This window comes from Phocoena sinus, chromosome X (assembly GCF_008692025.1).
Source record: "Phocoena sinus isolate mPhoSin1 chromosome X, mPhoSin1.pri, whole genome shotgun sequence".
NCBI lineage: Eukaryota > Metazoa > Chordata > Mammalia > Artiodactyla > Phocoenidae > Phocoena > Phocoena sinus.
The window spans coordinates 20,674,062-20,700,984 of NC_045784.1; the positions used below are offsets into that span (position 1 = coordinate 20,674,062).

General features: G+C 39.1%; 1 protein-coding gene across 9 annotated transcripts in view; it reads left to right on the plus strand.

The window, feature by feature from the left end:
* ZFX (zinc finger protein X-linked) overlaps positions 1-25,632 on the plus strand; it is a 65,172-nt gene extending 39,540 nt beyond the window's left edge. For 4 of the 9 annotated variants that reach the window (XM_032619223.1, XM_032619221.1, XM_032619222.1 and 1 more), the window contains 5 exons: positions 17,386-17,535; positions 17,756-17,899; positions 18,364-18,516; positions 19,056-19,196; positions 20,040-23,537. In XM_032619223.1, coding sequence (XP_032475114.1) covers positions 17,386-17,535; positions 17,756-17,899; positions 18,364-18,516; positions 19,056-19,196; positions 20,040-21,223 — 1,772 coding nt within the window. In that variant the 3' untranslated portion in view covers positions 21,224-23,537. Of the gene's footprint in view, positions 1-17,385; positions 17,536-17,755; positions 17,904-18,363; positions 18,517-19,055; positions 19,197-20,039 lie in introns of all 9 variants that reach the window. The other 5 variants (XM_032619227.1, XM_032619226.1, XM_032619219.1 and 2 more) reach the window with 4 other exon arrangements.
* The last annotated feature ends 1,291 nt before the right edge of the window (positions 25,633-26,923 follow it).

Here is a 26,923-nt window from a genome sequence, read left to right on the forward strand (position 1 = left end):
CGGAGGATCCTAATCCTCAGTTAGATAGACCACAGTTCTGACCCAGTATGGAAATTCTGATTATGCCTCTAGGAACTAAACTTCAGACAAATAAAGACTCACAGACTATTTGCTTATATAAATGCACGAGACCATTTGCTTTGCTTAAATACCTGTTATAAAACAGGAATTTAATATAAAATACTGGAGTCCACCAGCATTTTAGGAAATACCTTTTTTTTTTTTTTTTTTTTTTTTTTTTTGCGGTACGCGGGCCTCTCACTGTTGTGGCCTCTCCCGTTGCGGAGCACAGGCTCCGGATACGCAGGCTCAGCGGCCATGGCTCACGGGCCCAGCCGCTCCGCGGCATGTGGGATCCTCCCGGACCGGGGCACGAACTCGTGTCCCCTGCATCAGCAGGCAGACCCTCAACCACTGCGCCACCAGGGCAGCCTAGGAAATACCTTTTAAAAGTTCTTAAGATTTTGGAAATCAGAGAGGTCTTTGTGTAAAGAGGAGGAAAATGCCTTCATTCAACATGTGTTTACTGTGCCCCTACTATGTGTCAGACATTTTTGTAGATAGTACAAATATGGATATGTGCTAAATAAAAATTACACAGGGTTTCCCCGGTGGCGCAGTGGTTGAGAGTCCGCCTGCTGATTCAGGGGACACGGGTTTGTGCCCCAGTCCGGAAAGGTCCCACATGCCGCGGAGCGGCTGGGCCCGTGAGCCATGGCCGCTGTGCCTGCGCGTCCGGAGCCTGTGCTCCGCAGTGGGAGAGGCCACAACAGTGACAGGCCCGCATAACGCAAAAAAAAAAAAAAAAATTACACAAACCATTGTCCTTGGAGAGCTTACAGTCTACAGTGGGAGAGAAAGATAGGTTACACTGTGATGCAGAGGTGTGACTAAATTGCTGTGGAGACAGAATGGAGTTGCTGACCTTTGAACTCAAGGATGAGTTCCTAGTTTTGCAGGATGAAGAAGGACATGGATAGGAGGGAGCCATTCTAGGCAAATGGTATATAGTATGTCAAAAAGGTCTTGGCTTCTGTTGGGAATAATGGGAACTTTAGGATGTACTCATATCTTTGTGCACTTTCTGTTTATTTACTTAAAATAAATTTCTAGAAATAATATTGCTGGATCAGAGGGTATACATATTTATAAGTCTGGTTATATTTGCCTCGGTATTTTGCCTAATATAATTCCTTCCACCAAGTTTATGAGAATGTCCCTTTCCCTACACTCTGACCAGCGTAGGGTATTGTTTTCCATTTTAATTTTTGCCACTCTGACAAGGAAAAATGTAATATCCTGTTTCAAGTTTGAATTTATTTTAGGAAGGTAATCCTGGTAGTAGAAGTTGGAATGGTTCCTACATGAGAGAAGTTGGAATGGTTCCTACATGAGATAAAGAAAATCCTAAGTACCTTCATAGTAATGGAAGTAGAGCAGGGGAGCTGGATTTAAGAGAGATTAGGAAGTAAAATGAATGCGATTTGGTGATAGATAGAATAGGGGTAAGGATTTGAGGGAGAAAGAATTCAAGGAGGACACTAAGGTTTCTGCCGTGGGAGATTGGGTGCCTGGTTATGCCATTACCTGGGAGGAGGAATAGATTTGGTGGAAAGAAAATGTTTCAGGACCTGTTAAAAGTTTAGGTTGCTTGCTGGGGACAATCTGGTGGATGTTTTCTGTAGGCAGTTGAAAATATGAATTTGGTGATTTTGAGAGAGTTTGTGAAGAAATTTGGGACAACGGAATATAGGTAGTACCCTATGTGGAAATGGGTGGTGGTCCCCAGAGAGTGCTTGTCAAGTAAGAGTGTCAAGTATGGATCCTTTGGGCATTTAAGAAGTAGGCAGAGAAGAGCCTATGAAAGTCAGGAGGTTTTAGGAAGAGGAAGAGGAGAAAAATCTTTAGAATGTTTTTAACACTGTCAAAGATAAGCAGAATTTCTAAGAGTGTTAGTTACTGAGGAGGGAGTGGGCTTTTTCGTTAGGCAGTTAGGAGGTCATTGATATCTTTTTTTTTTTGAATTATCCTTTTTGTTTTATTTTTGTGGGAAGGCAACTTTATTTTTTTTAATTTTTAAATTTTTTATTATTATAACTATTGGGTGTAATATAGGCTCAAGGATGTATTGTACAACATGGGGAATATAGCCAGTATTTTGTAATAAGTATAAATGGAAAGTAACCTTAAAAAATTGTATAAAAAGTTATTGGTATCTTAATTAGAATAGTTTCAATAAAGCATGGGCCAGTGGAGAAGAGATAGAGGAGATAAGCTGTAATGGATTGAGAAGTTGGTAGAAGTGGTGGAGTAGGTGAAGCAGTTTGTATAAATTGCCATTTTGGTCAGTGAAGGGACAGAAGAAGCAAGAGTACAGCTTTTGATGGTTGGATGGATGGTGGAAGTGTGTTGAGCATATATGTAGGTTTACAGGTGCAGGACACAAACAGTTGAACAGAGACTGAAGATATAGGAAGGGCTAACAGTTCGAGCAGGTTCCAGAGCAGAGGAACGGAGTAGGGTCCAGGGCAGTGGTGGAAGGCTGGTAGGTGAGTCCTAGAGAAAAAGAGTCCCCTTCTCTGAGACAGGAAGGCAGTTAAGGATCAGGAAAATTGGAGAGCCTGGGCCTGGGACAGTAAGTTTAAAAGGAGTGTTTGAATGTTGGGAGCTGTTTTCTCTGTGTAGCAAATTCACCTGCTAATATAGAAGGACTTGCAGAGGTTGGGTGGGAGTTGAAGGGTAGTGGCAAAGGGTTGAAAAGCCTATGTCGTATGGGGATGGGCCAGGGCAGGAAGCTAAGAACTTATAGATTGCTGAACGAACTGCAGGGGCCAGCTGAGATTGGGAGACCTAAGTTTGTATGTAAGATGCACTATTTAAATGAAAATGCTATTTTTAAATGTAACTACCGGATTTTCTATCCCACGACTAGGCAACCCAGGGGCAAGGCTGGAGAAAGGAAGGAATTGGGTTCATTGTGCTTTATGAGGGGAGGAGGATCTGGTGAAATACTTGAGAAAGCACTCTCTGTTCTTGACTTCTCTTTCCCTTTTCTGTCCTTTCTGTCTTAAACTTGTTAGCTAAGGAGTAAAGTTCATGGCATTAGTTCGACCTTCAGCTGCACACTGTCTTTTACCTTTATTACTCTTTTAGGAAGTCAACCCTCCAAGAAAGTCATCCAAAAAACCAGACGTTTCGTTAGTAATGGTTGACATAGTGTAGTAGATTCTTGTATTAGAGCTCAGACTTACAAAATTTTTATTAAAAATTTTATTTATAGTCATCTTTTTTTTCAGGCCCTGGGTTTGTGCTAATTGGTATAGATTTTAATGTTTCTGAAAAAGTAAATACAGATAGACACAAACTGCTCTTGTACTGTATTTTAGTATATTTTATATATGTACGTAAAATACGTATTTTAGGGCTTCCCTGGTGGCGCAGTGGTTGAGAGTCCGCCTGCCGATGCAGTGGACACGGGTTCGTGCCCCGGTCTGGGAAGATCCCACATGCCATGGAGCGGCTGGGCCCGTGAGCCATGGCCGCTGAGCCTGCGCGTCCGGAGCCTGTGCTCCACAACGGGAGAGGCCACAACAGTGAGAGGCCCACATACCGCAAAAAAAAAAAAAAAAAAAAAAAAAGATGATAAATTAGCAAGTAGTAGTGTCATGGGTAGTGTACATTGGCACAAACATTCTTTGTCACAGTATAGCTGCCTTTGAGGTCAGGATGACCTCTTCATCTAGTCTTTGCTCTCTAGATGTTGTGATTGCTTCTAAATTGATTGTATGTTTCTTGAGGACAGGAACTGTCTATTGCATCTTAGCTACTTATGTATATTCGCCATCAAATCCTTTGGCATATTAGATGTGAAATGTTTGTTGAATAAATGAATGCTATAGCTGAAAGTCTGTGGACATCACGCCTCATCCAAGGTATTAATGACACATTTCTTCCCTACCAGTAGCTGTGGCTGTTATTTGGTTCTGGTCGGGCTAGATATGGTGGCACTGCTTTATGGTACTTAGGAGTTTTCTGTCTCTCTGAAAGGTGGAGTGTTTGAATCATCCACTTGTTACTCAAATTGTTTCTTAGTTCTGCATGAATCTGAGACAGCTGCCAGGCATCCCTAATTTCTTTGCAGTGGTCTTCACCCTCCTACAGTTTCACTCTGCAGCTGCATAGTCAAGATGCTATTTTGTGAAACATCAGTTTGTACAATAGGGAAAGTTGGAGAAGATCTGGTGATGATGAGTCAGGCACTGCCTTATAACAGCTGCAGGAAACAAAATCAAAATATTCTTTGGGTGCCTCTGATATTAATATGATCAAGGAAATGTCACTCTAGGTCTTGTTGACATCTCTCATGTCTTTTAATTAGGACAGTTAGGTAGGAGATGAATGGAAGTTAGGTGTTCCTTTCTAATCCTAGATTCAATTTAAGTTTTGAAATAAACTTTTTTTTTGGTAATAGCTTTTCATACACATACCATACTGTTCACCCGTTTAAAGTGTGCAATTCAGTGGCTTTTGGTGTATTCATAAACTTGTGCAATCTTCCTCACGATCAATTTTAGAAATTTTTTCATCTCCCCAAGGAGAAACCTCATATCCTTTAACTATCACTCATATTATCCCTCTCCATCCTCTCCAACTCTAAGCAAGCCCTAATCTACTTTCTGTATTTGCCCACTCTGGACATTTCATATCAGTGATATCCTATAATATGTGGTCCTTTGTGTCTGGCTTCTTTCACCTAGCATAATGTTTTCAGCATTCGTCTATGTTGTAGCATGTATCAGTACTTCATTCCTTTTTATTACTGAATAATATTCCATTGTATGGGTATACATTTTAGTCTTTTCATCAGTTAATAAACTTTTGGGTTGTTTCCACTTCTTGGCTGTTAGGACTTCAATCAACATTTGTGTACAAGTTAGGACTTCAATCAACATTTGTGTACAAGTTTTTGTTGGATATATGTTTTCATCTCTTCTGAGTATATATGTGGGAGTGAAATTGCTGGGTCATATGGTAATTCTATGTTTAACCTTTTGAGGAACTGCCAGACTGTTTTCTAAAGCAGCTGCACCATTTTACATTCCCACTAGCAGTGAATGAAGATTCCATTTTCTCCACATCCTCTCCAGTACTTGTTAATACTTTTTGGTGATAGCCATCCTAGTGGATATGAAGTGTGGTATCCTCTTGTGGTTTTGATATACATTTCCCTGATGGTTAATGATGTTGAGTGTCTTTTCACGTGCTTATTGGCCGTTTGTATGTATTCTTTGGAGAAATGTCTGTTCAGATCTTTTGCCCTTTTTTTAAAAAAAATATATTTATTTATTTGGCTTTGTTGGGTCTTCATTGCTGTGCGCGGGCTTTCTCTAGTTGCGGTGACCGAGGGCTACTCTTCGTTGCGGTGTGCGGGCTTCTCCTGCGGTGGCTTCTCTTGTTGCAGAGCACAGGCTCCAGGCACGCAGGCTCAGTAGTTGTGGTGCACAGGCTTAGTTGCTCCACGGCATGTGGGATCTTCCCCGACCAGGGCTCAAACCCGTGTCCCCTGCATTGGCAGGTGGAGTCTTAACCACTGTGCCACCAGGGACGCCCGTTTTGCTCATTTTTAAATTGGGTTGTCTTTTTTTACTGAGTTGAAAGAATTTTTGATATATTCTAGATGCAAATCCCTTATATGTGATTTGCAAATCTTTTCTCCTGTTCTGTTGGTTGTCTTCTCTTTGATAGCGTCCTTTGATGTACAAGTTTTAAGTTTTGATGAAATCCAGTTTATCTAAACAGGCATACCTTGGAGATATTGCGGGTTTGATTCCAAACCACTATAGTAAAGCAAATATTGTACTAAAGTGAGTCACATGAATTTTTTTGGTTTCCCAGTTATGTTAACACTATAGTGTAGTTTGTTACATGTGCTTTAGGTCTTAAAAAAATGTACGTATCTTCATTAAAAATATTTTATTGCTAAAAAACGCTGATCAGCGGCCATGGCTCACGGGCCTAGCCGCTCCGCGGCATGTGGGATCTTCCCGGACCGGGGCATGAACCCGTGTCCCCTGCGTCGGCAGGCAGACTCTCAACCGCTGCGCCACCAGGGAAGCCCGAATTTGCTGTACTCTTAATTCTATTCCATTGATCTATATGTCTGTCCTTATACTGTTTTCATGTTATCAGAAATGGGTAGTGAATTTGTAAAATTTACTACCCTGAATATTAAAGTCTGAATTTTAAAGGCCAGGCAAAAATCCATAAGTGAGTTTTTAAAGGTTTAGCAAAATTAACAAGTTATGGCAACATAGTGTGTACTTATGGAAAACCAGCATACTTGGGTATGTGTGCTTACTGTTGATATTAACACCAAAGAAAACAACTAATATGCCTCTGGAGTATGGGGCTTCTCCTGCCAAAGCCTGATCACTTGGCAGAGAGTCTCTGTTCTAATGTAAACCTTTATGGTGCTTCATTTCTAATACACATTTTAATAAAATATGTGCTTTCAGTTATTTTAAGCAGTTTTAAAGAAGACAAACATTAACAAAAATTATAGCAAATAATTTAATCTTGGAACCTTTAAACTAGTTGGGTTAAGTGAGAGTTTATCAACATTTTTAACATGTTTATTGTAAACTTGGAAATTTTACTTGGTGCAGACCATAACTTTAATAAAACTTTTTGATGACAGTGAGTGTGGGGTAGTAACATAGCTGTGTTCTCTCCATTTAGTTGTTTTTATATTCTAAGGTCAAAGACCTTTTCACTAAGATAAGCTTGTATTCAAAACACCATGTTCTGCAGTATGCAACTGCTTTTATAAAAGCTGAATGTTGATATATCATTAGATTGGTTAGTTCTTAACTAATGCTTATTGAACTGTTTTGGTGTAGTAGCATATATATATATATATATATATATATATATATATATATAAAATTTAAGTCCATTTGAATTAATATTTCAAGAAAGAGTTCAGGTACTAACGTGTGCAAAATGCTGTCAGACTCATCAGACCCATCTTCTAATGGCCCTTGAGTCAGTGGGCATTTCCATCAGAAGAGATAATTAAGTTTGTTTGGTGAGGTTTGTTTTTAATAAAGTTCTCTTTTTGGGCAGAAATGTTTAGGATTGTGTTTATGGTTTGATTGTTATCAAGTCAATATGGACAGTTCTTAAAAAATTTTAAAACTTAAGCTTTTTTATCCCAAGAATTATTTAGCTGGAGATTTGTAACAAGTTGGTAACAATAAAAATAGGTAATAGTAAACCTTCAATAAATAATATCTTTGTGCCAGAACTTACTATATAATTTGTTAATTATAGCAACCTTATAACGTTGGTGTTACCACTGTTTTACAGATTGGGGAACTGAGGCTCTATTTAAGTAACTTGTCCAAAGTTACACATCCAGCTAGCATTAGGGTGAACATTTGAAATCAAGTGTGTTTTATTCCAAAATGTCTAGTCCCCACTCTCATATTGCCCTTCTTCATGTGTGTGTGTGTACAAAGTTAATACTACAGAGCAGTAGAGTTTGGGATAAATAGTGCTTATTGGTAGACAGAAGAGGCAAATAGAGTTCCAGTGATTTACTAAAATTTGCAGTATTACTGCATACCCAATTTCAAGGACGTTAGGAAATAATTTAGAGGGGGCGTAAACATTTTCTTATTTAACCCATCATAGCAGAATCTACTCAGGCAGCCTCCAAACCCTTTTCCATTGTTTTTCTACCTCAGAAATGTTATTTTTTTCAAATTTATGTTTACATGAGAAAAAGGAATTGTGTATAAACTATTATTTTTATACTCTTGCCCATGTTTACTTTTTCTTGTATCTTTAGTCACAAACATTTATTGATAAGCCATGATAAGCTAGGAACTGTGCTAGCCGTTAGAGATAAACAGTGAAAGTCTCTGACTTTAAAAGTTCACAGTCCTGGAGAGAAGACAAACAGAAGCAGATAATTACAGTTTAGTGTGAAAAGATATATAACTGGATGTACAAAGCATTTTGGAAGCACTAAGGGAAAAGATGTTGGGAAATTTTGGGTACACTTGGGTGAGCTAAATGCTATGAAAGTATTATAAGCCAAAGTTCTGTGGAAGCTTGGTTGAAGACATAACTGAATTTATTTCATCTCTACTCCTGTGCATTTCCTTCCCTCTTACATTGTTTTGAAGCAAATTCTGCACGTCATTTCATTCATAAGTATTTCAGTATAGAGTTCTGAAAGATAACGATTTAAAAAAAAATAAACAGTAATACCATTATCACATCTTTAAAAAATAATGTGGGGTGAACTTAATTTGAAGAGGGAATGAAATGTTCAGTGGGCAGCCGAGGAGGGAGGAATGGCAGAGAGGAGAGCATGTTTATTTGGAGGGAGCTGGGAAAGATCTGTGAGTGTTCAGAGACTTCTTCTTTGGGGTGCAAATAATGTCTCTGATGAGGTGAATGGAGAAAATGATGAGAAGTGAGTGGCAAAATAGGGAAAGGCACAGTCATAAGGGCTCATGAATATACTAAGAAGCCTGCTCTGCCTTTTTGATGTGGGGAGTTGTTAGAGGGTTGTAAGCAGATTAATAGTAACATGATTAGATTTACAGTTCAGAAAAGTAACCTTAACGGCGCTGTCGAGAGCAGACAAGGTAAGAGTAAAATCAGAAACCAAAAAGGCACACTATGGGAGGAGGTTGTAGTAGTCCAGCTGAGGAACAGATGATGATGGTTTGAAATAAGGTTCTATCAGTAGAGTTTGACGGAAACTGCTTCATGACATACTTAGAAAGTAGGATTTGGATTAAATTTAGGGTTGAGGAAGAGGGAGGGTTTGAAGCTCCCTCTCAGGCTTCTGGCTTGTGCAGCTGGGCAGATGGTAAAACCATCACTAGAAACGGAGCACATTAGACAAGCTGAGGGTCTGTATACATGGTTGCTGCCTGCCGCTGTCTACTGTACAGCTACAGTGTCAGCAGCACCCCACGGATGCAGTGTGTGGTGGCCCTGGCCTTCTAGTTTAGGTATTTTGACCAGTTGATCTGATGTTAGCTCCTAATTAAGCACAACTTTTGTCATAGTGTAGACATCCAATAAAAAGTTGTTTGGGGAATGAATGATAAATAAATCCAAATCTCTATATGTTTAATGCATAAACTCTGAGGATTAGTACAATCTAATGACTTGTTTATTGATTCTAGGGGCTATTAGTACAGGAGACATGGTTAAATATTTGTTTATTCCTTTGTTCTGTGGGCTGATTGCTGCATGTGTATGTGTCTTACCATTTTTTTAATATATGCGCTCTATCAGTTTTCATCCTTAAACCATTTGATAAACCACAATAAAATTGTAGAATTTAAAAAATACATATCCACATGGGAATATTTCTGAAATGTGAGAGAAGTCTTATTTATTGAACTAAGACTATTTTAGAGAAGATGTCTAGCTTGTTCTGGTAAAATTAAAAAAGGTTTGTGTTAATCCATCTAAAATTATTGTCTTTACTGTAGGCATTCTGAAATTTATTTAGAAATCAACACTAAAATTAGTGAATTAAGCTCTCAACTTAACGTCCAATCAGGATGTCAGATTTATACTAAGAATAAAGTGCTCAAATAAGGTAAAGATGTTGTAGTCCTTCCCTCTCCCCACAAGATTGTGTTAAAAAGTCTACATCTTGCAAGTCTTAGAAGCAGTTGGAGCTTCACATTGGCCTTGTGATTCATGTTTACTGTTTATCTGCTTGAGGCCTAGATAAAAATTATCTGATAGCTTTTGCCCTTGGAACAGATCTCTGATTACTTGGTGGGATAATGGAGTTGGTCAGTGGAGAGAGAGGAGGAGAGAGGAAAGAGGGAGAGAGAGAACATGGCTGTCCTTTCATAGGGATCCTAGAGAAGCAACATGGTGTATGGAAATAGCACCTGTAGCTTAGAGTCAGCCAGCCTTCAACTTGGATGCCATTCCTGCTTCTCAGCAAGTTACTGACTTCACTTTGGCCTTAGTTTCCTTATTTGTGCAAAGGCAGTAATACTACCTGACCTACAGAGTGGTCGTGAGAATTACAGGTCATGTGCACCAGGCATCCAGCACAAAGCATGCCTATCAGTAACTACTGGCCATTGGTGTTATCCACACAGAGTATCTCTGTTGGTGGCATCCACTGGGCTAGCAAGACTAACTCTGGACTGGCTTCATTCAAGACCTTCCTGTTGTCCCATCAGGGGATTTTGGGGTAATGGCAGGCAGAGGGTGGAATTGTAATAGTCATTCCTTTTCCCCCGGAATTGGTTAAGAAGTCAGTTCTTGCTTAACTAGTTCTTAATTAACTAGGGGTCTTAGACCACTTCAGTGCAATTTGGCAAATATTTTTCATTAATTATATCTCTGACACCATGCTGGAGATCACTGTAACTTAGGATAGGCACTTGAATGTCTCTGTTGCATTAATTCCCTGTCTACAGAATGAGACTAATTTCATTAAGCCTTTGAACCCCTCTAGGAAAGTTTCAAGAATTAAAGGAGATCAGATTATAACCAGTTCTTTCAAATCTTTTATAGGCTATATAATAAAATTAAGATGAAATTTTAACCTCAGAAGGAGGGTTCTTGAGGAGGAAGGTAAGAGTGGGAGGTCTAGGGCTTCCCTTGTGGCGCAGTGGTTGAGAGTCCGCCTGCCGATGCAGGGGACACGGGTTCGTGCCCCGGTCCGGGAGGATCCCACATGCCGCGGAGCAGCTGGGCCCGTGAGCCATGGCCGCTGAGCCTGCGCGTCCGGAGCCTGTGCTCCGCAATGGGAGAGGCCACAACGGTGAGAGGCCTGCGTACAGCAAAAAAGATCACTTTTAGATCTCCCACTCTTTTTTTTTTTTGGTGGTACGCGGGCCTCTCACTGTTGTGGCCTCTCCCGTTGTGGAGCACAGGCTCTGGACGCGCAGGCTCAGCGGCCATGGCTCACGGGCCCAGCCGCTCCGCGGCATGTGGAATCTTCCCGGACTGGGGCACGAGCCCGTGTCCCCTGCATCGGCAGGCGGACTCCCAACCACTGCGCCACAAGGGAAGCCCTAAAAGTGATCTTTTAAATGTGTTTATCTACTAGAGCAGTTGCTGCCTTGGCAGAATGCTTCTTGCATGTTAGTCTTTTAGGTGCTCCGGTTTCACATCTGTAAAATGGAGATAAAACACTTAAGTCCTGGGGTTGTTGTCATTGATTTCATGATAAAGTATAGCGAAACTACCCACCACAGTGTCTGGGACATAACAGATGATCGTGAGCTTAGGTATCCTTTTAGGAGGAACTACCCATCCATGGTGTCTTCACTCTCCAATACCACCCACCCACACCGGAACCCTAAGGATGTCGAATACCAAGTTTTTTTTTTTTTTTTTGCGGTACGTGGGCCTCTCACTGTTGTGGCCTCTCCCGTTGCAGAGCACAGGCTCTGGACGCACAGGCTCAGCGGCCATGGCTCACGGGCCCAGCTGCTCTGCAGCATGTGGGATCTTCCTGGACTGGGGCACGAACCAGTGTGCCCTGCATTGGCAGGTGGACTCTCAACCACCGCACCACCAGGGAAGCCCGAATACCAAGTTTTTATTCCATAGTTTTTCTTTTGATTGGATTTTGGTTTAGAGGTTAAAAAAAAATTGAAGTGATTAGATAGTAAGATGACTGTTGGACTCATCAGAGTAAGTTAGAATAGGCTCTTGGTTCAGAGAACCAAATTCTCTCTTCAGCAGCAATACTGAGGTACGGTTTTATGAAAAGGCTTGGTTTCCCACCTAGACATCAATCCTAACATTTATAACCTGGCACTCTTGTTAAACCTTTAGAAAAGATATGTGTATTCAGGCTGTCCCTTGAAGTAACTTATTTAGGAAGTAAAATCATCTTTATTTTTCTTTCAAATTAAGAAAATAGTCTGTTTCAAGATCTGTCAGGTAGCTTCCGGTTCTGAAAGGCTGGGGTTTACTGACTGATCCATGTCCTCCTTGTGGGTACTGGTCATATAAAGACTTCAAGCTTAATTAGACTTTGTCATTGAGACTGATTATGCCCTTATAGCACGGGTTTTCTTTCTTAATTGTTTGTGCCTTCTAAGAAATACACTATCAAGTTTGACTTCTCCAGTTTGTTTTCTTTGAGTTCTCCTTTTTCCAGTGACTCCCCTCTTGAAGCTTTCTGTCTTTCTGATCCATTCTGGATTAGTTGCGTTTTAGGCTTACTATAATGCAGACAGTTTTCTAAAATTTTCCTTTTATCATTTCCTGAGACTAGTCCACTGTTTTCTGGATCCCTGTGCCATGTTCTTCCTTGATTTACTCCCTTATTTTACTGGGCCACATATTGAAATAACTTCCTAAGGAGTCTAGATTTGTATACTAAAAGTATTTTTTCTACCGTTTAAGTTGATTGATAACTTGGTTAGGTATGGAAGTCTGGGTTGAAGTGAATTTTCCCTGAGAATTTGTGATGGCATGTTTCACTGTCATCCAGCAATTGGTTTAGAAGCCTGATGCCATTTTGATTCTCATTGCTTTGTAGATGTTTCTTTTTCTTCTGGAAGTTTTAAAGATCATCTCTTTATCCCTGTTGGTCTGAAATATCATAGGGTTTTGTTTAGTTAGGTGTGGGTCTTTTTTCTTTTCTTTTTTAAATATTTATTTATTTGGCTGCTCCGGGTCTTAGTTGCAGCACATGGGATCTTCATTGCGGCATGTGGGATCTAGTTCCCAGACCAGGGATCAAACCCAGGCCCCCTGCATTGGGAGCACAGAGTCTTACTCACTGGACCACCAGGGAAGTCCTGTGGGTCTTTTGTCATGTATTGTGTTATCATGCATAGTGAGCCCTTTTAAGATTCATGTTCTTCAGCTCTCTGAAATATTATTTTATTTAATATCAATATATTGCAAGATGAATTAAATATATAGTTTCTGAATTGCGCCAACCACACTTCAAGTGCTCAGTAGTCACATGTGGCTAGTGCAGACATATGGAACATTTCCATCATCGCAGAAAGTTCTCTTGGTTAGCACTGACCTGAAGGCTCAGTGAAATTGCAAACATGATCTCTTAAAACTCAGAGAAGAGGGCTTCCCTGGTGGCGCAGTGGTTGAGAGTCCACCTGCCGATGCAGGGAATGCGGGTTCATGCCCTGGTCCGGGAAGATCCCACATGCCGCTGAGCGGCTGGGCCCGGGAGCTATGGCCACTGAGCCTGCGCGTCTGGAGCCCGGGCTCCGCAACGGGAGAGGCCACAACAGTGAGAGGCCCGTGTACCGCAAAAAAAAAAACAAAAAAAAAAAACCAGAGAAGAGATACAAAGGTTCAAAAAATGTATTACAAGACAATAGAGGCAGAAAACAAACTGACAGAATTCAGAAAGAAATTGAAAAGTAAAAATATGATCAAGATAAAAGCTACCACAGAAACAACTATAAGCATAAATATGCCTCAGTATATATAACCGGGGGCAGAGGGACACCTGGCTTTAGAAAATCACAAAAATGAAGTGGTTAAAAAAAGATATAAATGATTATGGAGAAGATGGATAGATATGGGAGACAGATAAAGGAGAAAATTGCACATAAGTGAAATTCCAGAAGGGAATAACTGATGAATTAGAAAAGTATTTATAATGGAAGAAATTTTTCTGAAATAAAGATTGGACTCTTCAAGGAACTTTCCTGAAATAAAGATTGAATATTTCTTTCAAGAAGTTGACAGAATGATAAAACCACTAAGTCATAATCACAGTGATGTTTAGTGAACTTTGGGGATAAAGTATTATAGGGACATCCACACAGAAATACTCAGTGCTAGAAGACAGTGGAACAATCTCTACAAAGTTCTGAGAAAATGTAACTTAAGATTACGGTACGCCTGTATTTTGCTATAGTTTTGCTATTGCTGATGAGATCGTTGATAAGCCAAATTTTCCTCAGCTTTCAAGTTTAAAATACCAGATGAGATGTAAAGATGATTATTACATAAGGCTTGAGGAAACTGTGATGCCAATTTTCTTTTTTTAAATAGAAAAAACTGGGAAGAAAATTTACTACCTAATGATGCAATATCTGGTTAGTGAGACTATTGGTGATTTTTTCAATACTAAATTTTATACAGCGAACATATATTTCTTCAAAAATCAAAAGATGAAAATAGAGGTCTGAGTTCTAAAGACAGGTACCTCTTCACTCTCCCACCCCTCACTTATTTACTGACTGGTCAAATCACGTATCATCTCAGAGCTTTCCTTTCTTTATCTGGAAAAGGTAAGAATCAAATGAAATAAAAGTACATAGAAATGCTAAGGAAATTGAAAAGTACATAGAAATGCTAAGGAAATTGCAAAATGCTATGCAAATGGTAGTTATTATTAGAGGTGGCCTTAATTTCCAGAAATTATGCTCTTCTATTTTGGAGAGGCCTTATTCTGAAGCTTTAGTTCTTCATTACAGCATTAGAAAAAGGCACTTATACAGAAATCATATGTATGATGACTCAGTTTTATCAAAGCCTTCTTTGTCTGTTTTTAGAAATTCATTTTTAATGGTAACTTTAAAATCACAGTGAAATGTTTAGTACTTAACAGGACCACCAAAATGTTGTGTTTTTTTTTAAAAAATCACTTCTGTAATATTTCATATTCAGAATAATTTCATAGGTTGAGTTAGTGGGACACATTCTCAAGGTGAAAATCTGAAGGTGAATTCTACTTTTGTCTAATAATAGAATAGCTTTGCTAGGCTTTGGTAAGTCTGTATATTTCAGATGTGTTTCCCACACATGTTTGAAAGCGAACAAATGTCTTACTCTAAGTTACAGGTAAATGCATGACATTTTGCAAGCTCCACAATGATTGGATTTTGGTCATCAGAGGTTTTATCTTATGAGTACCAACAAACTCAACATATGCAATAACAGCTAGCCTGACTTTGTTCTTTGTAAACACAAGGACATTTGATTTTCCAGTACATGTTAGAATCAGTTTTGACAAACCTTGCCAAAAGAGGCCAAGCTTCATCAACAATATCAAACTATTCAGAGATGAGTTCTCTGAAGACGTACAGATTTATTCAGGACTCTCCTGCTAGTTTGGTGAGATCTTCAGCCTTCTAATGCCATCTCAGTTTGAAGTTCCAAAGCCACCTTTAAGAAAATAACAGTGGCCTTGTCAGCTGGGTATGTCATAGAAATATTTAGCTTTGAAAAAGGGTAAGTACACATCAGGCCAGAAATAAGGACATAATGTCGATTCTTTCCCTGTACAAGTCATTTTTATAAAGCATAGTCAAGATACTTGAATTTAGGTAGTTATATTCAGTTCAGGGAACCTCTCTTAGTTCTTAAAAACCACAGAGAATTTAACCAGCTGGTGTCTTTGAACCTTCATATCGGTAAGCTTGTCCTGGATCAGCTCATTTTCTCTAGCTTCTCAAGCTCTTAACCTATCTGCCATTCTCTTACTGGTGACCAAGGCCCTTACCTCCTGTTTCATATCCACAGTTGAAGCCACCAGCCATGAATTCTTTCAACTTTGTGCATTACAGTCTTCCTTTCCCTTCTCTAAGCACAACATAAGCTTCATTCTCATCCATGTTTAACTTCTCAGGTCTCAGAAGGATAGCGTATTTCTCCTCCTATTTAAGGAAAATTCCTTCATCTTTATGCCTTGTTTCATCTTCTCCCTGTTCTTCTGAGAACTTGATCCCAAAATTTCACCAGGTTCTCTGGCTTCAGCCTCTCACTTTTTATTGTATTTTCTCTCACAGACTGAGCATGCTCGAGTATTTTTAATCAATTAAACAGAAGAGTCCTTGATCCTGCAATGCATTCTAGTTTCTACCCTTTGTTCTCCTTTTTTAAATTGGACTTTTTGAAGAAATTCACACCTTCCATTGAATCCTCAACCCCTCTAATCTGACCTTATATAGCCTTCACTACACTGCTCTTCAGCAGGAACACCAGTGACTTCCAGGTTACTGTTGTCAGTGCAGACATTCCCCTTTGACTTGGGTGCATGCTGCATTATTGCCATGGGCCTTACTAGGATTTTTGGAACTTCTAACTCCCTAGCTTCCTTTATGACCTTCCACCAACCTGTCCAGCTTTCCCTTCTCAGGTTCCTTTGTGAACTCTTCTTCTTGTCCCTCCCTTAAACCATGACATTCCCTAGGATATCCTCAGCCCACTCTTTCCTCACACTGCAGGTTCTCATTGTGATCTCAAGGCTTAGTTAACATGGAACCGATGGCTCCCAAACCTGTGGGTCAGCCTTCAGCTTTCAGATTTGAGTATCGAGCAGCTGACTTCACATCTCAGTCATTCCTTGAACCATTGATTCATCAGTATTCTGAGTGTCTGCTATCACCAGACTCTGTCTTAAAAGACTGAATAATTAAAATACAGATTCTGCTCTATCAGTGGGAAAGACGGAGGCAACACACCCCTAGTGACAACACAGTGAATCGTATACTCTGCGAGAAACAAGCAAAAAGTTCTGTGATCACGGAGGGATAGGGACAGGTACTGGCTCTTAGAGCTTTTAGGGAGGTTACCCTTGGACCTTAAGTTAATTAATTAAACATGCAGAAGAGAGATACTTTCTCTAATTTCCTTCCATTTCTTCCCCCAGTCATTCAGTCACCCAAATCAGAAACCCCATGGTTATCCTTGGCTCCTTTTGTCATGTTCAGTTTTCAGTTGGGCACCAGGTTCTGCGATTTCAGTCCTAAGATACGACTCAAGTGTAGCCCTCTTCCCCATCCATACTACCTCTGTCCTAATTTTTGAGGCCTTGTCACCTGTTACCTGCATTATTGCAGTAGACTCAAAACTGATATCTCTGCTTTATGTTTTGATCCCTTTGAATCCCCCTTTCTCAAGGCCAGCATGGTGTAGCAGAAATGGTGATCTGACCTTGTCACTGCTCTGCCTAAGAGTCTCCCACCACCTACAGCAGAAGTCCTCAAACTGCTGATCAGAATCCCTGGGGCAGGGTTCCTTTAAATCTGTCTATCAGGCCCCACCCCTGCTAATTCTGATTCTGTAGAACTGCTTGGCGAGGGCCTGCGTTTTTAAGTTCCCTGAGAGATTGTGACACCTGACAAGACTGAAAAACCTCCTGCCTACCAGGGTCAAGCATGAGCCCCTCTGCCTGGTTGTACAAAGTCCTCTGTGACCCGGCTTTAGTTTAGCAGTCAGCCACATTTCTCACCATGTGCTGCGTGTGTACTTGTTTAGGTAAAATCATCCAATTTTATGTGAATCAAGTTAGAGATTATATTTGTAAAAAGGGCTTTTGAAAATGGTAACTTTTATTTAAATATCTGCTATTATTATTTGTCATGTATTTTCCTGCCTTTTTAGTGGATGATGCTGGCAAAATAGAACACGATGGTTCCTCTGGGATGACCATGGATGCAGAGTCGGAAATCGATCCTTGTAAAGTGGATGGCACTTGCCCTGAAGTCATCAAGGTGTACATTTTTAAAGCTGACCCTGGAGAGGATGACTTAGGTAAGAGGAAACCTTCAGCATAGTATACCTCCTGATCAAACACTTAAACCTAATTATTTTTTGGTGGTTTAGACTGAGAATATTTGTAATCTTTTCTGAAGATAACATTTTAAGCAAGGGTTCCAATATAGCAGTAGAAAAGTATGTAAAATGTAGTAAGTGAAACAGGTGGAAATGAAGTCTTCACATAAATTCTTGGAGCCTTCATCTTGTCTGATAGGTGGCACTGTAGACATTGTGGAGAGTGAGCCTGAGAATGATCATGGAGTTGAACTACTTGATCAAAATAGCAGTATTCGTGTGCCAAGGGAAAAGATGGTTTATATGACTGTCAACGACTCTCAGCAAGAAGATGAAGATTTAAGTAAGTAGGTGGCCTTTTTGTGGGAGAGAATTTTATGTTCCTGTAGCTCTATTTTTTTTTCTTTTTTAAAAAAATATGGCCAGTATCGGAAGGAAACAAGTAGGATTATTGTAGAGATTATTATTCTGCTGTATTTCAAGGGGAACATCAATGACTTATTATGTGTGCTTAGAATGTTGCTTTAAAAACAAATTAAGGAACTATGTTCAGTATCCTATAATAAACCATAATGGCAAAGAATATGGAAAATAAGATTATTTAAAAGCACATTATGGGAAAAGCCAAGAAATGTAAGATTCATTCAATAAATATTTATTGAGTGCTTACTACGTGAAAGCTATGTTCTAGGTATATAACATGTGAACCTTCTTTCTACTTGTCTATTTACTGAATTCAAGTGAAAATATCTTTTCCTGTGATCTCTGTAAACCTGGTCACACAAGTTTCTATAATTTTCCACTCAGATGTTGCAGAAATTGCAGACGAAGTTTATATGGAAGTGATTGTAGGAGAGGAGGATGCTGCTGCCGCAGCGGCAGCCGCTGCTGCACATGAACAGCAAATCGATGACAATGAAATCAAGACTTTCATGCCGATAGCGTGGGCGGCAGCTTACGGTAAGTCGCGTTGCAGCTCTTGGGATTGAGTTGGTTCTTGAACATGAATTCATGATTGAAAACGGTTTTTGTGGTCTTAGGTTTCAGAAATCTGAAATACCAGTACCCTGTAAGGGTTATTTGATTTGCATAAGAGTAGAGGAAGATTATAAAGTCTACTTTTTGTCTTTATTTTTAACAGGAATTTCCTTCATGTGTATATTACGTAGAAGGAAGTACTGCAAGAAGTACACAGGCTTTCAAGCTGAAACTTTTCATCTTGATTATATGTGGCCCATGACTTTACAATTTTGGGAGACAACAAGGGAGTCCATGGCCATGGGGCAAAATGCTGTCATGTGTTTTTTAGATTTGGAAGCTAGGCATTTCCTATGGTCTTTCTATAATAAATGTGGTCATAAAACCCATTACCTAGAATGGGGAATTTCTGTCATTCATGAGTATCATGGCTAACTTTTCGTTGTTATAGTTATAAAGAGTCCCTAATTCTTTATAATTTATAATACTGTATAATTTTGTTTTTTAATGCGCATTGTTAGGTAATAATTCTGATGGAATTGAAAACCGGAATGGCACTGCAAGTGCCCTCTTGCACATAGATGAGTCTGCTGGGCTTGGCAGACTGGCTAAACAAAAACCAAAGAAAAGGAGAAGACCTGATTCCAGGCAGTACCAAACAGGTGAGGGCACATGAGTTCCACAGCGCAGCGTGCTTTGCGAGCTCTCAGATGAAACTCTAGTATGTATCCCCAAAGGTGTTGTGATGACAGTTTAGCTGCTAGACCACATAGAGCTTTTGTGTATTGAATGTGAAAATATAATTTTAAGAATTCAGTGATATTCATGAATGATTTCCTTGGATTAAAAAAAGAGAAAAGGGGGAGCGGGTAAAACATGGATGAAAAAATTCAAAACTCGGGTGATTTTTATGTGGATATGAGAAGAAATCCCTCAAATATGTTGGAAGCATTAACTTTTTTAAAAAACCAAACATATTTAAAGAATCTGGTTATGTCAGCATAAAGCAGGAATACTTGACAGAGCAGCAAGGCAAGTACTTCAGTTCTTGTGACATATTCTTGTCTATTCTTGTATGCTGATTTGCATATTAAAATTCTGTAGACATATTTAAATTGACATAAGTTATATTGTTAGAATAACCAAAGCAGAAACTGTGATTATGAAACTTTGTTTTTATCAATAATTTCCCACCAATTTCTCAGTTGATACAGCTGCAGTCACTAGTTGGTAGAAGTTACATATATATTCATTTATTTTTTTTTAAACTGGAGGGAGTGAGGTTGGTACAGTCATACTGAATGGAGTTTCCAGACCAGGTTCTCTTTTTGATGAGGCTGCTGTATCTCTTATGTTGAAAAATTGTAAAAGGAATGATGCTAAGTAGCAAATAGCCTAACATAGGAGTACTTGCCCAATAATGTTCAGAACACGCTTTAAATTCTTGAAGAAACCAAAACACAACTTGGTTTGATCGCTCATGCTCCTTTCTTTTCCTTCCTTAGCAATAATTATTGGCCCTGATGGACATCCCTTGACTGTCTATCCTTGCATGATTTGTGGGAAAAAGTTTAAGTCGAGAGGTTTTTTGAAAAGGCACATGAAAAACCATCCTGAACACCTTACCAAGAAGAAGTACCGCTGTACTGACTGTGATTACACTACCAACAAGAAGATAAGTTTACACAACCACCTGGAGAGCCACAAGCTGACCAGCAAGGCAGAGAAGGCCATCGAATGCGACGAATGTGGGAAGCATTTCTCTCACGCTGGGGCTTTGTTTACTCACAAAATGGTGCATAAGGAAAAAGGAGCCAACAAAATGCACAAGTGTAAATTCTGTGAATATGAGACAGCTGAACAAGGGTTGTTGAATCGCCACCTTTTGGCGGTCCACAGCAAGAACTTTCCTCATATATGTGTGGAGTGCGGTAAAGGTTTTCGTCACCCATCAGAGCTCAAAAAGCACATGCGAATCCATACTGGGGAGAAGCCGTACCAATGCCAGTACTGCGAATATAGGTCTGCAGACTCTTCTAACTTGAAAACGCATGTAAAAACTAAGCATAGTAAAGAGATGCCATTCAAGTGTGACATTTGTCTTCTGACTTTCTCAGATACCAAAGAGGTGCAGCAACATGCTCTTATCCACCAAGAAAGCAAAACACACCAGTGTTTGCATTGCGACCACAAGAGTTCGAACTCAAGCGATTTGAAACGACACATAATTTCAGTTCACACAAAGGACTACCCCCATAAGTGTGATATGTGTGATAAAGGCTTTCACAGGCCTTCAGAACTGAAGAAACATGTGGCTGCCCACAAGGGTAAAAAAATGCACCAGTGTAGACATTGTGACTTTAAGATTGCAGATCCATTCGTTCTAAGTCGCCATATTCTCTCAGTTCACACAAAAGATCTTCCGTTTAGGTGTAAGAGATGTAGAAAGGGATTCAGGCAACAGAATGAGCTTAAAAAGCATATGAAGACACACAGTGGTAGAAAAGTATATCAGTGTGAGTACTGTGAGTATAGCACTACAGATGCCTCAGGCTTTAAACGGCACGTTATCTCCATTCATACGAAAGACTATCCCCACCGTTGTGAGTACTGCAAGAAAGGGTTCCGAAGACCTTCAGAAAAGAACCAGCACATAATGCGACATCATAAAGAAGTTGGCCTGCCCTAACAATACTCCTACAGACTTTTGTAGAGATGTTGGCCTCAAAGCAGAAAGTTCATTTTAAAGCCACAGTCTCGTTCACATACAATACTGTATATTGATTTATGCTGTGTACAAATAGAATTATTGCTTCTAGTTGACTTTTTTTTTTTTTACCATTTGTTCAATAGTGTGTTCTGAATTCTATTCAGTTTGTTTAATAAATGGGGAAAAGCAGCAGCAAGCAAGTTGCAGCAACAAGCAAGTTGCAGCAGCAAGCAAGTTGCAGCGACAAGCTTTTACTAAAGTAATCCCTGATTCTATACTGAGTTTTTCTATCTTAGAAGTTTTATATTTATTTAAATATTTACCTTGCTTACCTTGATGGTACTCTTCTAAGACCATTTAACTTAAGGTAATTTTAGATTGGTAACTCTGAAAGTACTCATGTTGACTTATTTTTTTTTCCCATAAATTTCTCACAAGAAAATTGTCAGAGACATCTACTAATATAAATGGGAGATTTTATGGTCATGTCTAATTATCCTAACATGGGAGTCGTTTACTCATCTTGTTTTAATATTTTCAGACCACATGACAATGAAAGTTTCCATTTGAGGTTTTGTGTCCCTGGCATCGCTGAGTAAAGAGCAGTGGCTGGGTTTGTGTTTACCTTTCGTTCAGACAGAATATACTTTTGGGGGTGCTTTCTTTGGAGTATTTACATCTTTTGTCAGCATAGCAAACTTTTAGAAAACTTTATTGAAAAATTTTGCTTGATCCTGTTGTATTTTGTCTTTGCTGCTTTGTGTTGGAATGGTTGTGTGCTACAGATGAGACTTACTGAGGACTGCATTTGGAATCTCCTAGAGGTAATTCGTGGCTTGTAGGATCTTTTGCAACTTTATATATGTAAATGTACCCTGACTTACGTATATGCACATATATATAACATGTATCTGTGTGTATTGCTTATTTTACATATTTATACACACAACCCCAAGTGGTAGTTGTTGAAAATCTATAATGAAAAGTATTAAATTTACAATAACATGAAAGATGCAGGGATGCATGAGAGAGCGTTTTGTAAATCATGCTCTTTGGAGAGACTACTCAGGTGAAGAATTAGAAGGAAAATAAGGACACTAGTATTTTTAAAGAGTAAAGGTATTTTCTTTTAAATATCTTTGGTAACTGAAAAATAGAAGTTGAGATGTTTCTAGATAGAATGTTTTCATATAACTTCAGCTCCATGCCTTTATATTTTTCGGAAAAGCTAATGAGAATCCAGACATAACTCCCTCAGTTCTCTCTGAGAAGCCCATGAAGGGATTCTGTGTCCCCAAGTGAGGGGACTAAGGAAGCAGTTGCTCCGTGTACCACAGAATGGGTGCTAATTACGACTTAACACTGGGCAAGTTCAGCCTGCTCTGTTACTTCTTCGTTACAGCTGGCAACCTTTCAAAAACTTAACACTCAAGCTGGCTTTGATTAGAAGATAAAGGTGTGTGTTTTAAGTGCACGAGGAAAATCTGAGGCCTTATTTGGAACGTCACCAAGTCTTTCACAGTTTCGTTTTTCTTTGAAAGTTAACACTTTTTAACAGAGAGTTCTGAATCAGAGTCATAAATTCATAAAGTGAACTTGGTTAGTTAGAATTTGGTTATGTTAAGATGAATCTTGGAGAACTGAAAACAGGTCTTGGGATCCCTTAAATTGGCTATCGGCACATGAGTATCTGGTACATCATGGGAGATTTTGGAGTTTTCTCCCCACTTGTTAGCTGCCTTGCCAGTTCATCATGGTGTTCCATCCCCTTTGTGCTATTAGGTTTTTAGCTTTCATCTTTCTCTTTGTTGTTGATACTTGTATGCAAGAGTTATATTTATAGGGTTAGAAATCTAATATTTGGTATCTGGCAAGCCTCTGAAGTGCTAGGTTGATTTAGTCCAGTTCTAGATCAAGTGCTTTAGGCTGGTATAACTCCATCCTGAATGCCAGTCAAAGCCAAGGCATAGGGAATGCCTGTGCCCTCTTGGCCCCCGTAATGTGCTTTTTTCTTTTACAGTAACTTAACCATCGTGTGATTCATTGCCCTGCAGTACTATTGAAAGCTCTGTCTGTTTTTTTGTGAGAACCTTTAAAATCTCCCTTAATTTTTATTTTTCCCAGAAATAATGTAAAAGAAAACACTTAAACAAAAGTGGAAATTTATTGATTTTAAAACGTCCGTAAAAATTAATACAGAAAATATCAATTGGTCATGTATATTTTTTTAAATAAACTGAAAGATAAAGAACACAACAATTTACACACTTTATATTTCTCTTACATGGTCTGGAATCATACACAGTTCTTTTCTTTGTAAAGCACAATATTGAAACCTTTAAAAGGTATTTAAGGGTTTGGTCAAGTGAATATGGTAAGGTGTATTTGTCTGTATAAAGAGAAAAAAAACAGTAGTCATTGTCATTAACTGACATTAGTTACAACCTAGTTTTAATTCTTAAAACAAGTTTGATTAGCAAAGCTAAAAAAAAATGGTTGTTTCAGTTAAATGTTTTAAAGAGGTACAGATTTTTACAAGGACATAATATAAGTTATTGTTCTGTAGAAATATCCTTAAATATTGTATGTCCCTCCCTCTGTACACTTTGTAAAAAAGGTAAAATACATAAAAAGAAAATCATATAGGGATGTGTGACATTATTGTAATTGTGTACTTGAGAATAACGTGCAAAAATAAAAATCAGAATATTTTCCTGTTAATGTTTAGTCTATTTGATACCAGTACTAAGTTAATGCTTTTTCTTAAGAAAAAAAAATGTACAGTTTTTGTAAACCTAATAAACATCAAAAGCAGTGGATTATTTTCATTTCCCCATTTCTTAATTCCTTATATGCAGCAGTGGAATGCGAAATGCTTGATCGCTTTGAATTTTGTGACTTGGATTTAAATACTAATAACATTTCAGTGCTGCGAATTTGCAAGTAACATTTCAGAGAAGTTAAGAGGTGATTGGTGAGTCCTTTGATGAGCATGTCCTTGAAATTCATTTTTTCTTTTATCTTCATAAAGGATTTGTTTTATTAGCATCTCTAATTCCCCTGAGATAAATTTTCCCATGCATAAAGTGGTTTTTGAGAGCACTTATTTCAGCATCAGTCCACAGCCCAGCCCCACAGCAGAAGCCCTGCCCTAGAGTTACCCCTTTGTGCCCAGTTTGGAGGGCTTTAGTAGACGCTAACATACTAGAGAATGATCATTGTTGTAATAAAAATCGGAAGTTAGGTAAAAGTTATCAGGACTCAGAAGAAAATAAGGAAATAGATTTGAGTCATCTTTGATTTTTAAAGATGAGATCCTGCAGTTATTTAACTGTTGGAACAAGTGTTTCCCTAATAGTTGAAACACTAATCAAAATTTGAGGTAAACGATCAAGAAAACATGGTGAATGTCACTGTCCAGAGCCATAAAGAAGGCAAAACCACACCATGCTGAAAAACTTAATTGTAGTAAAACACCTGACAGATAACATCTTGCTGGTCTGTGATGCCAGCCAGTCAGATAGTGTACTGCTCAGTACTCTGGGAATCTCAGTATTAACAATTTCCTTTATTTCTCACAAATTCTAGGATTCATGGAAGGAAAAGCTTGATCAGTTGAAATCTTGAAAGGGTGATAGTTCAGGGCAGTGGTTTTCAAAGCCTGGCAGCAGCGGCAGCATTATAATCACCTGGACTTTGTTAAAGATGCAAATTCTCAGCCCCACCTCAGACTCACTGAATCAGAAACTGGGTGTAGGACCCAGTGATCTGTGTCTTTACACCTCCTCCAAGTGACTCTGATGCATGCTCAAGTTTGGGAAGCGCTGTTTTAGAGCACTTGAGGAACTTAAAAAATTACTGGTGCATTCATTTTGTGTAGTAGACAAGACACACATACACACACACGCGCGCACCCAAACCCCAGAAGGAAGCAGTGATGGTGAAATGGGACTCAGTTTATACCTTCACTTTCATATCACTTTAGTCCTTTTGAAATGTGAGCCTTTCAGCCAATACATATATCTTTTAGTACACATGTAAATAGCCTGTCTGTATTTCATAAATTTTGTATGACCTCCCCAAAGTTACATTCCCCAAAGGTAAATAGAATTCGGAGGAAGATTCACCAAGTAAAAAAAGAAGGACTGAAAAGTGTGTGTTGAATTGGCCCAACATTACTTAAGTAATTCATATCTGGAAAACGATTTTGCCACATTCTGCAGCTGTTTAGATAAGGTCAAAATTAAGTTTGCCCTTTTGGATTTTGTTTTATCTTTTGTGTATGTATTGTTTGCCTTTTTCATAAAACAGTTCTTGGATTTGTTATATATTGTTCCTGTTATTTTTGACATCTTTGCTATTGTAAATAAATTCCTATTTTGTTTTAAGTTACCCTAGTGGAGTGTTGGCTATAGATAAGGCATACACACACACACACATACATGGACATGAGGCTTAAATCACACAGTTAATAAATCCCCAACACGGTATAAGCTGGAAGTGATGTGACCACTTCAGTAGTTCAGCACTTCTAGCACCAATGAAAGTATCACTGTTGCACGTAGATATAGCATCTGCACCTGCTCGGACTTTAAAATCATTTTAATGGCCCCTGAGATGGAAATTCTTAGTCAACCAAGTTTGAAGTCAAAGAATCAAGAATTATTTTCCTTTACTTGGTTTTTCCTATTCTCTTGGTCTCTTGTGTTACTTGTGTTGCTGATATTGGTGAACACAAGGGATTTGGCGTTGTAGTGACGTGCTGGTGTTGTAAAGCGACTAGGATAGTTGGCTACAGAAAACCTGCATAGGACTTTTAGATGGCATTTATTCATTCATGATGTGAACTACCACAGAAATATCTAAACACATTGATGAAAACGGAATAGTTAACTAGACCTATATTATTTTACCTTTTAAGAGAGGCCAATTTCTGCTTTTCCTTCAAGCTTGTGTTTGGCTTTAAATGCAGAGCCCATTTCCTTTTGCCTGAACTTTGAAATAAGGGGAGGTATTCCAAAGCCATCTGATGGGGTTTGGAAGGTTCTAATCACATCCGTCCTCCTCTCTGGTTTCTAACCACATTGAAAATAGACATAAGAAGAAACCACCCACTGGGTGTGTGACTTCATATAGTAAAGCTGGATTGAGAGACCCAGAGGCCGAATTTCCCTAGGAGGGAAATGGATTTCCAGTCTAGGCCCTGACTGATGCAGCCAGTCACAAAGGTGTGGGGTCCGCCTTACCCTCTGTGAGCTATAGAGAGACTGCTTGGTCTCCTACCAGAGAAGTGGAGCAAACGGGATCGAAGGGTTGCAGCATCCTCCCCAGCCCTCCCGGGGGAGGCAGAGGAGAGGTCCCTTATGCCATTCTCGTGTAAAAAAAAAAAAAAAAAAAAAAAGGGTTAGTCCGATTCTGGGTTACCCTCTGGCATTGGCCCACTAGCAGAGGTCTTTACCTTTGGCCTTGCATATTCGTGTCTGTTTTCCTCCTCTCGAGGTGGTGGTTGTGACAGACTTTCAAAGGTGTAGTTCCTGTTTCTCCCAGGGTAGTATGCTTCAGTTTTTCTTCAGAAAAAGCAACTTCTAAAGGGCAAATTTATTTAACTATACAAAGATGGAAATCTTGCAAGTTATTTTTATTGCATATTTTCATAACAAAATTTGGAAAAATGATGAT